At 37.8% G+C, this 16,307-nt stretch overlaps 1 protein-coding gene across 4 annotated transcripts; it reads right to left on the reverse strand.

The window, feature by feature from the left end:
- Positions 1–37: 37 nt before the first annotated feature.
- On the reverse strand, positions 38–14,293 carry cabp4 (calcium binding protein 4). Of its 4 annotated transcripts, XM_057356792.1 has the most exons (9): positions 14,203–14,293; positions 13,782–13,953; positions 4,261–4,296; positions 4,098–4,183; positions 2,480–2,510; positions 2,183–2,326; positions 1,590–1,699; positions 1,342–1,489; positions 38–175 (listed from the first exon to the last, which is right to left on the reverse strand). In XM_057356792.1, exons 2-9 carry the CDS (start codon positions 13,897–13,899, stop codon positions 147–149), a joined length of 702 nt encoding a protein of 233 aa, XP_057212775.1. In that variant the 5' UTR covers positions 13,900–13,953; positions 14,203–14,293; the 3' UTR covers positions 38–146. The 4 variants fall into 4 exon arrangements, with proteins under 4 accessions (XP_057212775.1, XP_057212776.1, XP_057212777.1 ...); XM_057356793.1 differs by lacking the exon at positions 14,203–14,293 and having other exon boundaries at positions 13,782–14,006; XM_057356794.1 differs by lacking the exons at positions 13,782–13,953; positions 14,203–14,293 and adding an exon at positions 10,522–10,635 and having other exon boundaries at positions 3,997–4,183.
- Positions 14,294–16,307: the final 2,014 nt, after the last annotated feature.

Consider the following 16,307-nt stretch of genomic DNA (forward strand, 5'->3'; position numbering starts at 1 on the left):
TTCTTTTTAATACAAATACATGCTCTGTACATTTGCTAATTTTATGTGATTTCATAAATACACAATGTATTTAGCAACTTGAGTGATGATGGCTTAGGTGGGTTGATGATCGGCGATTCAGCTCTCAAATATGGAAAAACATTCAGCTACCGAATAGACAGCATCCTAACAAACTCTGAAAGAGAACAAAGACAATGTTGACAGTGAAATATCTGCTTGTGTACAATATTTGTCATCATGCTGTCTAATGGATAAATGTGACCCTGGACAACAAAACCAGTCTTATGGGTCAATTTTTTGAAATTGAGATTTTTACATCATCTGAAAGCGGAATAATTAAGCTTTCTATTGGTGTATGGGTTGTAAGGATAGGACAATATTTTGCAGAGATACAGCCGGTGCAAAAAATCAAAATATTGAGAAATTTGCCTTTGAAGTTTTTAGTTAGAGGCACGTAGCAGGCCATCCACTCACAAAAATAAGGGTTTGATATATTTACGCTAAGAAATTAATGGAACATGATCTGTACTTGATATCCTAATGATTTTTGGCATAAAAGAAAAATTTATTTTGACCCGTAGCCTACAATGTATTTTTGGCTTTAACAAAAAAATGTGCTAATTAAGGTTTTTTGATCCAGGGTCACATATACAGTATATCCTTACAAAACTCAAGTATTCGAAATGGTTGTAACTACAACACAATATTGTCCAATAAACGACAAGAAAACTGTTGTCATTCGGTGTTCGAAAACAAAACCCTCTCTAACACTATCTGTAGCACATCCAGTATTACTGTAATGCATAATGATTTTAGATTGGAAACACAACTGATCAAATCAAAATGTGTGTATTTATTTTTGTATCGAATCTTGAGCCAGATTTTAACCTTGAGCTAAGATTCTTGAGTGTAAAGGTAAGGTAAGGTTAAAATGACACAGATGTCCTATAACAGAAAGTGAAGTTAACCTAATTTTAAAAAAGGAGGCCTAGTAATAAACATGTCATTAAAAGGACATGCTTTTGGTGAATACGAAGCGGAAGGGTTAGTTAGTCCACCTTCAAAAATAGATTGACTTCTCACAGCACTGGTCATAGTATATTCAAATGGGGACATACCCTAGATTTAAACCTCTCTGTTTTTCAACCCCTTCAGGCTACATAAATTGTCTGAATATTCTCAGAGCCGCATATCTAATGAAACTGCGGCCATTCCTCAGACAGTCACTAGATGGCGGTGTAGAGTCTTGTTTTTATGTGCACCTGTCAGAATTTTGTTTATCTACTCACACTATCCAACATGCTCTGTATTTGGAACCAGATATTTTCAGAAGCATATTACCATCAAAGTCCACATTCCCATCTCCATTGAGGTCGATGTCTGTCAGAATGTCTTCCAGTTCTCCTTTCTTCAGTTTCTCGCCGAGCAGCGTCTTTGTGGATTCCTTCAGCTCCTCAAAATTGATCCGTCCATCACCGTCGCAGTCAAACTGAAACAAAGATTTCATTTTAAGAGGAGGGAATATACATTTTGGAATGTGAAGATGTTTGTTTTCTATTCACGGAGGGAACTTTAGGTTGTGTACGCACCTGTTTGAAAGCACATTGCAGCTCTCTTAGACCGACCATATGTGCAGTCTCAGCCAGCATCCTGGGTCCCATTAGTTCACAAAAATCATCAAAGTCCACATGTCCCCCCCCTGAAGACACACACATGCTTGTTTTTCTATAATAGTGAGGACCTTTCTATTAAAGGGATAGTTCACCCAAAAATGAAAATTCTGTCATTGTTTGCTAACCCTCTTGTCAAACCTGAATGACATTCTTTATTCTGCATAACACAAAATAAGATATTTTGAAGAATGTTGTTAACCAAACAATATCAGTACCCCTTGACTTGCATTGGTTTTGTGCCCATAGAAGTAATTGAGTTTGATGTTCGGTTACCAACATACTTCAAAATATCTTATTTTGTGCAGAAGAAAGTAAGTCATACCGATTTGAAATGCCAAGAGGGTGGGCAAATGATTTCAGATTTTTTTTTGGGGGGGGTGAACTATCCCTTTGATACTTTTATACGAGCTAATAATGTTTTTTTTCTAACCTTACTTCAACCCATAAACCTCATACAATCCTCTTTAGATTTTAAGACATAATTTGGGATGTTTATCACGCACACTCACATTTCATTTTGATTTGCTGAATGATCTCAATCAGTTCCATTTCTGTCGGCATGTATCCCATAGTTCTCATGCAGTCCGCAACATCTTTATAGTGCAGGTATCCGTCCTGATCATAATCAAACTCTTTAAACGCTACATGCAGCTCTGAAAAGAAAAATATAGCAAATATCACACCTCCAATTATAGAGTGAGACTAAACAGCTGGGTGAATTCTGCTTACGTCTCTATCCATCCTATGTTGCTGACAGACTATTTTTTGAGTGTAACCTAAAATACACATATGTGTACAGTACATACCATCTAATTCCTCTGGGAGTAAATCTCTGTCCTGGGAAAGGAGAGAACAGAGAGTGAGAAAGACAGAGGGATGGAGGGAGGAGAAAGAGAGCAAAATGACAATGAGAAAAAGGTTGTGACATAAAAACAGCTAAATATGGAAATGATTAGCATGAGAGCTTACAGTCCTCAGAGACATCCATTTTTAATCACTATTAACTAAGGTTTATGATAGCACGCTTATCAGAGCTGCTCAGTAGCACAATGACGCATTGGGTGTATGGGGAGGGGGCTTGTATAATTGGATTACACCATAACATGCCCTACCATGCCTCACGTCAACACTAACACAAACAACTCCAGAGAGATGCACAGAAAAAATAAAACCATTTTCTCAACATAAACTGTGAACATGGTTAAGGGTCAAAATGCATTGGAGAGGAAATGATTACAAAGGTTAGAGAAAAATAGTTGGAAGAAATCTGCAGTGTTGCTATATTTATAAATGGTTATCCAAACACGCCAATGCATGCATGATTTAACATAAATACCAACAAATACAAATATATCCCCTGGCACATTTAAAATGCACACACATGCATTACCTGTTATTACGCCACACGCCATTCATTCTGTTTTTCATATTACATATTATTAAATTATATGTCATTCTGTCTATTGCATGTCAGTGTTGACTGCTTGTTTCAGCAAAGAGTCTTCAGTGGGTTTCTGCCTAAAGCTAATATAACAATTGCGAAATGTTTACAAAATCTTGAAACACAGTTCAACCTGACAAGTTTTTTTTTTGTTTTGACTGCCATTTCTTCAGCTTTGTGACCAACAAATTCCCCCAAAACAATTCTGACCTCCAAAAGTCCCCTAACAGCAATAATACTGCATTACTCCTAGTTGACCAGCAGAGGTGTGCTTCAGCCGTTATGTAACTTCGTAAATTGCTTCAGGCTATTTATCCTTATAAATATGCTAACACAGGGTCCGCTGTCTATCTGGTTATTTCATTCACCCCTCCATCCCACTGATCCACAAAGCCAAAGCTGTCAAATGCGGCTTTAGGCTACATCTATACATTCGTACATTTTCTATTTTGTATTAGATTAGGCCTATACCTTTAGTCATGTTTTTCTCACAGACTCTAACCATTCTCTCTCTCTCTCTCTCTCTCTCTCTCTCTCTCTCTCTCTCTCTCTCTCTCTCTCTCTCTATTTAGCTCTTCTTGGCTTACTTTACTTGCTGGCTCTCTCTGTTCTCAGTTTCTAGACATTCCTGTGAAAATACAATCCAGTGTCTCAGAGTTCAAATAGCTGTGATTCAATACACGGAGACAGAGCCATCATCATTTTGAACAGCAGAAGCTGTTAGTTTGGGACTGGGCCGTAGTGTACCTAAATAATTTGACTTGGCACTTGTTATGGAGATAATTGAAAAGAATGCTACTGTGAAACATGGCAATACTTTTTTTGACTCACTAATTTGTCAGGACAGCATGAAATCTGTATGTGTGAAAATGTCTTGCCCACCTGTCCAAATAGAGCATTGAGGTATTGTGTGTATGCAGCTGCGATGGCTGAATTCTGGTTGAAGGATCTCTGCCCTGGGTTACCAGGCGAGTCCTTGTTACCTGAGTTTTTGGAATCTTTGGAGGAGTTGCGAAGAGCAGAGCGTAGAGTTGATGCATCTGATGAGGACTGAGGACCAGAGGAGGGGCTAAAAGAAAAAACTGTAAGTGTCAGTGCCACATGTCATTAAAGGAAACAAAAGTAATGATTAAACTCCTTCCTTACCTTTCCTTAGTAGATGCTTTACTCCTCTGAGACATACTAATAGATAAAAAGAAGAACGAAGGGAAAGCTACACTGTGACATCATGTAGCAATTTGAACTCTTTCTAAAGCATGACAGGGAGATTGTTGATAAACCCTATCCTTTTATTTTTTTATCCTTTTTGTAATAAGTAATCAGACTCTGGCTTATTTGATTTTGCATTTATATATTTTTTTGATATAATGTGAATGTTTCTCACTATATGGCATTAATAAAAAAAAAGGCATGACAGGGAGTAAAGAATCTCATTCAGTTTTTACATAAATTGTAGCGCTGTACTGTATATCCGTGTTTTTTTTATTTTTGTTTGATAATGTTCAGTGACAGAAACACAAAAAATGCTCATAATACTTAATTTGCGGGTGATGGTCAAGTTTAACAGTTTTCTGACCATTTGTTAAAGGTCCAGTGTGTGATTTTTTTGGAGGATCTAGACAGAAATGCAATATAATATACATAACTATGTCTTCAGATGTGTATAAATACCTTACATAATGAAGCGTTATGTTTTTATTACCTTAGAATGAGCTATTTCTATCTACATACACCGTGGGTCCCCTTGTATGGAATTCGCCATGTTGTTTCTACAGTAGCCCTAAACGGACAAACTGCTCTCGAGCGCTTTTCCTACAATGTGGCAACATGTTTGTCCGAAAGGGAGCGGTGGAGTGTGCCATTGGTTGCAATTCACAACCTCACCACTAGATGCCGCTAAAATCTCAACATTGCTCCTTGAAATTTTTTTGTTTTGTTTTGTATTTTTAGAAGATTTACAGTCTCTTTGTGTCCTCTGAGTGGAAAGAACTGTCGCACCTTTTTTACCAAGATAAGTTTGGGCAGATGCCAGTTTCGAGTTGGGAGAATGCCCATTGAGTTGTTTCTTGGCAATACAATAGTCAGAAAGGTCATAGGCTGGAATTGCAATGACCGTTGAAATGCCAACAGTTTGATGCTGTTGTTCTCTCTTTGTTGAAAGGAGTGCATTTCAATAGGACACACACCATAATCACACGCTTGTGCCAGAATCAAGAGGCCAGGCCGTTCCTTCATGCAATGAATTAGATTACAATGGAGGCCGACAGGCACGCCAGACTGCTTATAAATTACAATCAACACTTTAATATGCCCAAGCAAGCCACCAAATCTCTGTCTCTACTCTGCCTATCAAACAAGTCATTACAACCAAAATTGTCAATGGCTTCTTACAAGAAGCAAGCATGGATTTCAAATAAGCCAATCGCTGACATGAAAACATTTACTCCTTGGTCCTGAGCATTTTGATTCTATATAAATTTGTTGTCTTTTATACAAGCATTTGAAAAAATTGCTTTCACAGGAACACTACATTACAGTATATGTCTCGGTTGTGTCTCCCATACAGCAATGAGATGAAAGTCCTCTGTTTTAGTCCTCTGTTTCTTAGATAGCAGCATATACCATATAATGTAGATTATTACAAGTATCTCTTCAGAAAATTAACAATGGTTTTATTATAGTAAAAGTATGGTAGAATTATGTTTTTTTGCAGATTGGTTACCATTTGTATTGCCATACCATTTACTGTAGGCCTACCAAAAATACCACTGCGTCATTGGTAATTGTATCGAGATCTAAATTTGTGGTTATACTACAAAAAAACACTGGTTAATAAAAATAGTCATAAAATGGATAATTATCATAAAGGATATTAAAAGCATGCAACACACACGCGAAAGTCTGCGCGATTTAACCTGTGGGTGAGCGAGTGTTTCTACGCAAGCTGAGCGTCACGATCGCGATGTAAACAGTGGAATCGACCGTGACGTGGAAAGCAGTAAAGCACACTCTCGAGTTGGCCGATTGTTTTCACTGACAACTTTTCAGATGTATTGAAAACACACGGTGAGTCTTCACTTCAGAAATCGCAGGTACGGTGTGCGGTGCGATGCGGCAGAGAATGTATACCGAAATCATCATTTGCAAATGCCGAACGTGTGATTCACACGTAATTTTACAGGTATGAGTTAAACATTGTTTAACTATAGTAGGCCTACCTTAACCATGGTTTTTAGTTTTATTTACTTACTGCAAGTTTACTATGGTCTCAATAGAATAACTATTTAACCATGGTAGTTTTAGTGAAACTACGGTATCACAAATTGTGATCTAGCTGTGATTACTACAATTTTAGTGCACTAAAAACATGTTATGAAACAAGCAAAAAGGGTACTGTACACTAGAGGGCGCACACATCCTTTTGCACACATCTCACACGTCATTTGAATACCTCCTAAAAAGTGCAAAACTTCCCAGGAACATTTGGTTTAATAACCATAGTTCTGCTTTAATTTATAATTTATTTACAATGGTCTTACACCACAATAACCATAGTTTAGCCATAATGGTGACACTTACACTTACTATTGTTAAAACCATTTTTCTAGGAGAGAAGTACATCAGCCATTTCAGTATTTTCCAAACATCTTTTCTGGGACTAAAGACAAAGTTTACTTCAATGTCTTCAGAGTTTTAAAAGAGCAAACCCTTTTACCAAAGCACTTTTCCTCTGGGCTATTTCTAATAATATTTGGTAAATTGGTAAATGTAGGCAGATTAAATATGATGAAGCTGAACATTCTAGTTTAAAAAGGAGTGGGTCACGATTATTCATATTGGAAGAAATTCTCTCAAAGACGCAGTGCATATGTTCCACCGGCTCTGGGTAATTTGGTGAATCTATTTTCAGAGCTCTAGTGACACTCAGAACCTGCATGCTAATCTACCAGAGTTATTAAACTAAGTGACCAATCGCTGTCAATCAGCACGTTAACACAAGCAATTTCAGCTTCTAATTGAAATAATTGAAATAAGTGTGGGGATAATTACAGAATAAACTAATAGAATAGTGTAAGAGCCAAAGCTGTGCAAGGTCAGAATTGAGTATGCCTCTATATTTTCTCTTATTACGATAAAAAAAATTTTTTATTTTGATGAGAGTCATGATGCACTGAACAGTAATTATTTTAAAATGACTTGTGCAATGAAATTTGATTGGTTAGCTGACAAAGCCTGAACAGTGACATAGCCGAACATTCCAGCACACAGTACATTTTTATGACTACCTTTCAGAAATGGCCTTCCAAAAACGAATGCATCTGATAGATGCAGATAAGATCAAATATGGACCTTGAAAGACCATGAAAGACTGAATCAGGTTGAGATGTTTATCCTAGCCAAGGGCATCACATTTTCAAATGGCTTTGTCTTGCTGTCTGAGATGAGTGTTGAATTGAAATCATTAAAGCACAGAGTTTTGTTGATGGCATGATGTTGGTGGCATTTAAACTTTGAAAGTGTTTGTTAACTTTTACATTTCTAAAAATATCTTGTAAGAGACAAGAGCTGTCGCTCTGGAAAGTTGTCACAAAGTAACACACAAACAAATTGTAAGGGTTTAAGTCATACTGTAGTGCAGTTACACAGATGTGTGTTTTTGATTTAGAATTATAGAATTATTTTAGTATGTCAGTGTCATTTCTGTATCACTAGCCTATATTTTTGTCATAGCTCATGGGTAAATAAAGTTAAACCCCACACTGCATAAATTAAGACATACAGTAGGTTTTAACCAAAAGGTTAAAATGCGCTCTAGGATGACAGTTTGTTTTTATAAATGTCAGGTCAAAGTATGTTGTCTTGTTTCTTTAAAGGGGTCATATGACACGGCTAAAACGAATATTATCATTTGTTTTAGATGTAATGCAATGTGTATACACAATTTAAGATTAAAAAACGCAGTATTTTCCACATACCGTGCATGTTTGTATCTCCTCTTTGCCCCGCCTCTCTGAAACGTGCAGATTTTATACAAAGCTCATCGCTCTGAAAAGCGAGGTGTGCTATGATTGGCCAGTTAACCAGTGCGTAGTGATTGGTCGAATACTGCAAGCGTGTGACAGAAATGTAACGCCTCTTACCATATGTGGAACATCAGGTTCCAAAGCAATTGTACTGACTTGCGTATACATTTGGGCGGTCTTAGTCAAATCATACCACGAGCTGACGTAGATTTGTGGTGGTGTGGTTACACGAGGTGTTTCAAGCAGGTCTGGGTGAGCATTCGCTTTTAGATAGAATGCATCTTTTGTTCCGACACTTTAATATTTGCAATTTCAGTGTCTAATTATACATGCATGGGCAACTTATAACACACCAAATACACAGAAAAACACGTATTCGTGCCATATGACCCCTTTAATATTCATGTGTATAGTTATAATATACACATTTAATTATTACCATCTTTGCTGGTGTTTTGTACATTTTTGTTACATTTTGTAAAAGTTGTATTGTTTAAATTTAGCTTTTACTGCCATTTATTGGCAAGTTCCATTGTGACAACTTACCCCATATATTATGACAACAACATGTCCTGCTATTAGGCCAAAGAGTGGAAATGTTCAAAAGCTTTTCTGCAGCCCTTTATTTTCTTTAAACATTATCCTTATACTGTAGTTTCATCCTTGTACTCTTTATACCAAAGGGACAGTTCACCGCCAAAATAAAAATTAAGTCATCATTTACTCACCTTCAGGTTGTTCCAAATCTGAGAGAGATTGGAAGAAAGCTTGTAACCAAACAGTTCTTGGCCACCATTGACTACCATAGTAAGAAAATTTGCTTTATACATTTCTTTGTTCTGTTGAACACATAAGAAGATATTTTGAAGAACGTAGGAATGCAAACAATTCTGGGGCACTGTAATATTTCCTACTATGGTAGTCAATGGTGGACAAGAACTGTTTGATTACAAGCATTCTTCACAATATCTTTCTCTGTGTTCATTGGAAAAAAGAAATATATACAGATTGGAACAACTTGAGGGTGAGTAAATAAAGACAGAATTTTCATTTTTGGGTGAACTCTACCTCATTTTTGAATCCCTTATGCAGAGTAAGCGTAATGTTTTTAATTGTTGAGACACACAGGTTATATAATAATGTAATTTTCAACGAACACAATTCTTTAGCTTGCAGTGCCTAGTCTTTCTTCCTTCCACTTGGTGGTTGAGTGGGGTGTAATGGAAGGTGTAAGGAGATCTGTGTTTGTGTGTGCAAGCGCACCAGAGATGTAAACAACAGTTAGTTAAAGTCCCTCGTTCAGCCTTGTCTAGTGATTTTCTCCTCATGAGATGCATCTCCAGGCCTTTGGCACTAGATCGATCACAGATTGCAAGAACTTTCCTGGGTTACTTCTGAAAACAGGCTACAGAACAATACCCATGGAGCGCTCAGACCGCCGCTATCGATCCCCGTTACCGATTTTGTGTCATGGCGCTGCGACAAGGCCGCCCCCCTCCTTTGCCATTACGGCCGCGGAACGATGGGATTTATCTCGCTCTCCTGGCAACCCCTGACAATTCACTGTATTTAGGGTCACTTTTGTTCATGCGAGCATTACATCTATAGCCGTTTGCATTCTTAGGTTCAATTTCTCTGTAGCTGTCATTCATGTCTTTCAACATCGCTGTAATTAGTTCCTGCGTATGTTTCGGTAATTACGGCCCCAACGCTTTCTGTCTGTCTCTGTGGTCTACACAGCAAAGCTTTTGAGAAAGATTAGAGCTGATTGCCAGTGTGGCTGTCACTGTGTGACTGATATGTTATCGTTGAACATGGTTTGTTGTGGTTGACATTTGATGTGAATTAGGCCCTGTAGTATCCACAAAGTAATCCACAAGTTATGCAAAAAACCTCTAAAGTTGTAACGCAATTCCATGCAAATGTCAACCTTAAGATAAAAAATTCAAGTCTTTACCATACTAATAGGTCAGATAGGTTGGTGGTCCGTTTTTAAAGCATAGTTTTCCACAGTCAGGTAAGTGAATTGTCACATTCACAACGGTCCATATCCCTCATAAATTGACACATGATAATTCAAATAAAATAATTGCGCTGGTATTATTGCTCTGGTTTATACATTTGAATCCACAGAAATCCTACAAAGTATGTTGTCTCTCAAAAACATGCTTCTTTGTCACATCACAACACGTGAATTTTTATCTTTTATAATAGAACTCATACATAGACTGATATGTCTGGACTCTATCAACAGTGGTTTAGTAAATATAAACAGATGATTCATACATTCGATAAATACATTCTTTAGAATGTATAATTCCAGTTTTGACTGAAAATGTCACATCCATAACACTGGAGTTGCCCATTTGTATCATCCCCTTACCTTCAATAAAAGGAGAGCAGAATGTGTAGCGTCCAAAACCGCAAATCAAATAAAATCAATTCAATTCCTCGTCCTCAGAGAATTTGTCTCTTGAGCGTACACGATGACCCTTCCGTCTCTTTTGATAATCCAGGTGATAATCTGTCTAAATAGGATTAGCATGCGAAATGTACACGTTGGTTATGTTTTGGATTGAGCGTGTAAGTGTTTCTGTGAATGTGACCGTCTGATTGCTGTATATACGTTTCACAAATATCAACATGACTCATTCAAACTTGAGTGTATTTTGAACGGGTCAATAGATTAAATAGTTTATGAATGTAACTGCAGCTCTAAATTGTGACATAATTAATATCTGATGATAAGGTTCTAATAAAGGGTTGTCATGAAGAACAAGATTTGAAGAAAGAAGGACCACTTTATTGCACAGACTTTTAATTAAATAATGAAAAGTTTCATAATTCAATCATAAAGTTGTTACAGTGTTAAAAATATAGCTAAATATACAGATGGTGTGAGAACAAACGTCTCCGTCACACTGTTTTTTGGCTTCAAGGCTTGGATAACACTTAAAAACTTGGTTCTAGTTCCTAAAACTCAGCCTGATTATATATAGAGTCAGTGTTAATGTAACCTGCGTAATTGTGCCAGATGGTTTTTAATACATTCACAACATTTCGAGAGGTCATAAATTCACATTATTATTCATGCTTACACAATGCCAACAATCGGCAGCAAGTTTATTCGCTTCTGTTAGCAGTACTGTTTTATATTGAAAGTTGTTGACCCCTCGCTAGGATCCGCCCCCTTGGTTACTGTTGCTCAGACAGACAAGCTTTACTAAACGCCCTTTAGGAATGAATTTTGTGACATTGTGAAACATTTTTATTTAATTCTTCTTTACAGAAATTGTATAAGTATGCAATAACTGGGTTGAACACTGCAGAAACCCAAACAAAACAAAGGCAAATGCTTTTAACAGTCATCTACCAGTTATTACTGATAGCTGTTAAAATTATGTTATCAACAGAATGTTTCCATTATATATGAATTAATTCATAAATGATTTGTTTGTGTAAACGGCACTGAACAAAATCTGTCAACCATGGCATCTGCTTCTTAGGCCAATAGTTGAAGTGTTTCAAGCGTGTTTATCCTCTCTGGATACTTTGTGTCAATGTATAAAACCATTTTTTGCAGTAAACTTCCCACTTCCTGAAAGTTACACAACCACTCACCACTTCTATAGACTAGCATTAAGGTTTTAAGAGTCAATTATCATGAGAAAACAATTTATTGTGTGTAAAATAGCCTTCACTAAAAATCTCTCTGTGGGAACACAAACGTGTCGCTTGCGGACAAAATATTGTCCGTGAACTGTCAGAGAGACAACTGAGACAAAAGAGCAAGAGTCATTATTGATATTTGCTTGGCTACTGTCCTTCTTTTTGTTGTCCTGCGTGGCATTTGTCAAAGAAAAGTGAGGTGACCGCCTATTGCCTGTTTTTCATCCTTTCTCCTAATCGCTGCCTGCCAGGGACTAATGTTGAGGTGAGCGGGCCCGGAGAGATGCTGTCATAGTCTGTTACCCACATTTATGCTTACTGAGCTCTCAAAAGGCCTGATTTTGCATGGCACATTTCTCTTACGAAAATTTTTGCTCCTAGAACAAAGCGCAAGTCGAGCAATAACATTATTCTAGTGTGAACTCCCAATAGACGTGGGCCATTTAAACCCGAGCAACAAAACTAGAGTCAGCGTATTGATTTACAGTATATAAACTGCAATATATACTTTATTTTTGCAAGTGCCTGAAATTCTCTGAATGTGCATATTATGAAGTTTTCAGAAAGTGCTTTTGTGTGGATTCATTCTTTAAAAATACACAAAGGCAAGAAAAAGCAACTGCGACCCTACACAGGAGCATCACAGCGTGTGATACTGTTTAAATTTCAGCGTTCAGTGGGTAACCATGTGTTCATCCATGTGGCAGAGAGTAACACGAGGCGTGTTTTTGAACAGGCTCTGTTATAGATTAGATTTCAGGGGTGATGATGCGGAACGCTTGAGGTGACTAATGATGCTGCATGAGCAGGTAATGGCAGCATTCAGCTTCATTTAACAGGGCTTTAATATCGCTAGGAACACCAAAGAAATAAGACGCCTCATGCTGGCATGTACGCCAGGTACAGCTCACACACACTCAGGGAGATGGGCAAATAGATCCAACATACACTGACACACACACAGACTCGTACCTTACTTTAACTTTTTTCCAGTTGTCTGTACCATAAGAGTTCTGATACCGTGGAACAGGGATGGTATCATGATATATTATATACAGCCACGGAAAAAACAAAATAACAGAAAAGATGCTCTGTATTTCATATTCACTTTTAAGCAATACAACAGTAATATTTGTACATGTCTTTAGGAAAAGTTAAAAAAATATTATTTTTTGCGATAGCTTCATTTATATGTGTCTTGTCATGCTGTCAGTCTTATACATTGCTGTTGGAGGACTTTGTCTCTCCTGAGGTTTGATTTTGTTGAAATTCAACAGACACTGGACTGGAATGACCACAAGAAATGGTGATTAATTTAAAAACTGTAATTATAATTTAAAAATAATATAATTTATATATACCATAACTGAGTTTCATATGCACCATTTTTTACATGATGCTTCATGGTATCTGGAAATGCATCACGTCCAAAATAGATGCAAAATAGTGCAGTATAAAAAACTGTGTCTAAAATGCCATGGCAGAAACCACGCTTTCTTTCAAAAGTTTTTTGTTAGTGGTCTCCTATGTGACCAACCAAATTTAAATTCAGGATGTTGTTTTCTTTCACACGCCTTCAGACTTCCTCTCATTCTCTGCACCCACACTTACGTGTAACTGTCCTTTCAGTTGTTCAGGTCATTTTTCAGAGTGCATTTTCATAGCATTGATGTATTTCTCCATTTTTCATATCTTTATATGTGCAATTTTACACACGCATTTGCAACTTTTATCCTCGTAATACAGTCATCTTCAGTTCTGGAAAGCTGTTTTGTCATCCTACCCTGAGGGCCATTTTTGGCATACTCCATTTCTCTGTTTATTCCTACCGGTACACTGAATTGGGCTAGCACCTATATAAATGAAGCTTCAGCGCTAGTTCTGACTCAAGAAGACTCAATCTTACGTCACTTACTACATATAGACCTAACCAATCATCACCTAACACTTGGAGTATAAAAGATCGCCACTTACCCTTTGTTTGCGTTCGCAGTTGAAGTAGCCGATATTCACCCCCATCCTCCCCACCACCACCAGGATGGTCCCTGTCCATTAACCCCAGGGGAGTTGGCTGCGCCCTTGCCTTCATCATCAGGCAGGAAGTGCAGGAATTCTTGACCCTCTGGATGCGAGCTATGGACGGGGCCTACGCCAAAGAACTATATATTTTACCATATTCGCACCTTGTTGCTTATCAGTTGTCAATAAATGTTCATTATCAAGTTTTCTTGCCTCCCGAGTCTTTCTGGTAGAACTAGATTGTATATCTATGCACAATACACACATCTTGCCCTCACTCCCTGTCTCTCTTGCATATATATATATATATATATATATATATATATATAATGGCATGCTATCAATCACAAATGTCGCGTGCACCTGCAAAACTAACCTATTATCAGTCATGTCAACATCACACGCTCACAAAAGAACAAACAAAGCCGCATTATGGAGAAGTAGGAGAGAAATAAGAATAATAATCCGAGAAAGCAAGAGAAGGACAAAAGGTGGAAGAGTCTGTGATGTATTGAGAGAGAAAAGGCAGAAAAGGGGTGAGGCTAAAGATGGAGCGAGATGGAGAATTGGGTCATTTGGAAATGGAGAATCGGCTGAGTTAGCACCAAACTGTGAGGGTTGTGGTTGGCTGGTCCCCAGCTCAGGATTATCCCTGGAGAGGGACTAATTTAAACCCCCTGAGAGAAGAGCTCACGTAGAGACCGTAGGAAAGAGTACGCCTTGTGATAAATACTGCATAACAGCACTATGCTACGTGAACGAACAGCGAAGAAAGAAACTTGCCACTCAGTGATTTATTTTCTCATTCCTAAAAAGGCACAGAGTGGGAGCAAAATGTCGTCCGCCTTCTGAATCCATGAATCAACACTGAGATGGAAAGCCTCCGAGCAGTCTCCCATTACCGGATTTGAGCTGCGTTCATTATAGATTAATCCGTATTTTACGATTTATTCTGGGTACTCTGTTTTAGGTTTCTTGGTTTTGGGAGAGTGGGCGTGACCTACAGGCAAGGTCACAGTTCATTTACAACAGTGGATTTTAGGTGCTCTTGCATCATTTCTTCAAAAACTTCAAGGTTTGAAACGGAAGTTGCGTTTGACTTCTTTTCTGTATAGTGACGTATATCCGAGTGAAACGGCTTCTGAAATTTGAAAAAATGTAGGGCGGGGCTTTATTTAGCCTTTCCCTTTTTCATTGGTTTGTTGTAAGTTGGGCCTGGCGGGGAGGGCCTAAAAATACCTGGCCATTGGACAGTAAGTATAGTCCTACCTCTTTTTTGTTGCTTACGTCATGTGGTGACGTAATTATTTTTGTTATTGCTGAGAGGGGAGAGGAGCTTAATGTTTTTGATTAAAGATTACGAGTGCAAATGAATTTTGAAAAAATAATGGTGTGCACGGATATATCATTTATAATAATCACTGCAACACTGTGTAAAACACTTAGAATTTTTGTATTTGATTTCGTGGTGACTTTAATTTTAACCATGTTGCGGAGATGAAGGTCATAAAAACTACAAGGCAAATGATAAAAGAATACTTTTAGATGAAGTATACTGTAACATCACACAGCTGTACAAAAAACTGGTACTGTGCCTTTAAAACAACTCTTTATTGACTTGACCATTTCATGTCATCCTCCCTTTAGAGATTTTCAAGATGTGGCTAAAGCATCATCAACAAACCCCTTATGATTCAGTTTGGTATGCTGTCGATGAGTTCTGGCCAACCCACACAGTGCGTTCTGCTTTTCAGAGAGTTGCGCGTTAGGTGACTTTAAACTAGCCTGTCTCCCCCACAGCTGAACAGAAAAGTCATGTGTCTGTTGGACTGAGGTGAGACGAGAGAATTTGGCACAGCAGAGCTCACACCGGCTGTCAGAACTACAGATGAGACTGGCAGAGAGCTAATAGGACCTGTCTCTCTGTTATAAAAGAAAGAAAGAGCAAAATGGAGATGAGAACATACAGAGTCTTAAATGGGCAGCAAATGTCTGCAGAATGCCTGTTATCAGTTTGTGAAGGTGAACGATGACACGTGGAATCCTCTGAGACGAGAAATGGAAATTAAATGGGGCCGTGGGCGTAAACTAAGCAATGCACCATTTCGCACATCTATGCAAAATTGTGCTGTCAAGAAAAAACTATTTCCCATATTCTGCTTTTTATTATAAACCCTTGTCCAAATATTTTATCTTTAAAACAACGGGGTCATGTCTTAGCTGCTCAAAAATAGAATCGTTCATTCCAGAATTCTTGGAAACATCTCCAATTCTGATTCAATTTCAGATCAATTTTCACTATCCTTAAGGGAAAAAAATCAGAGGAGTGAGATTGCAATAAAAGTGCAATATAAAGTCATTTTAATTTGAGATGACGAGTTGATCGATTTCATCCTTTAAAATGTCAGTCCTGTTATGGCGTTTAGCAATGACTCTGTTGAGTACATGATAATGCAAATATGTTGTGTTTGTGTACTGGTG

The sequence above is a fragment of the Triplophysa rosa genome, linkage group LG17 (assembly GCF_024868665.1).
Source record: "Triplophysa rosa linkage group LG17, Trosa_1v2, whole genome shotgun sequence".
Taxonomy (NCBI): Eukaryota; Metazoa; Chordata; class Actinopteri; order Cypriniformes; family Nemacheilidae; genus Triplophysa; species Triplophysa rosa.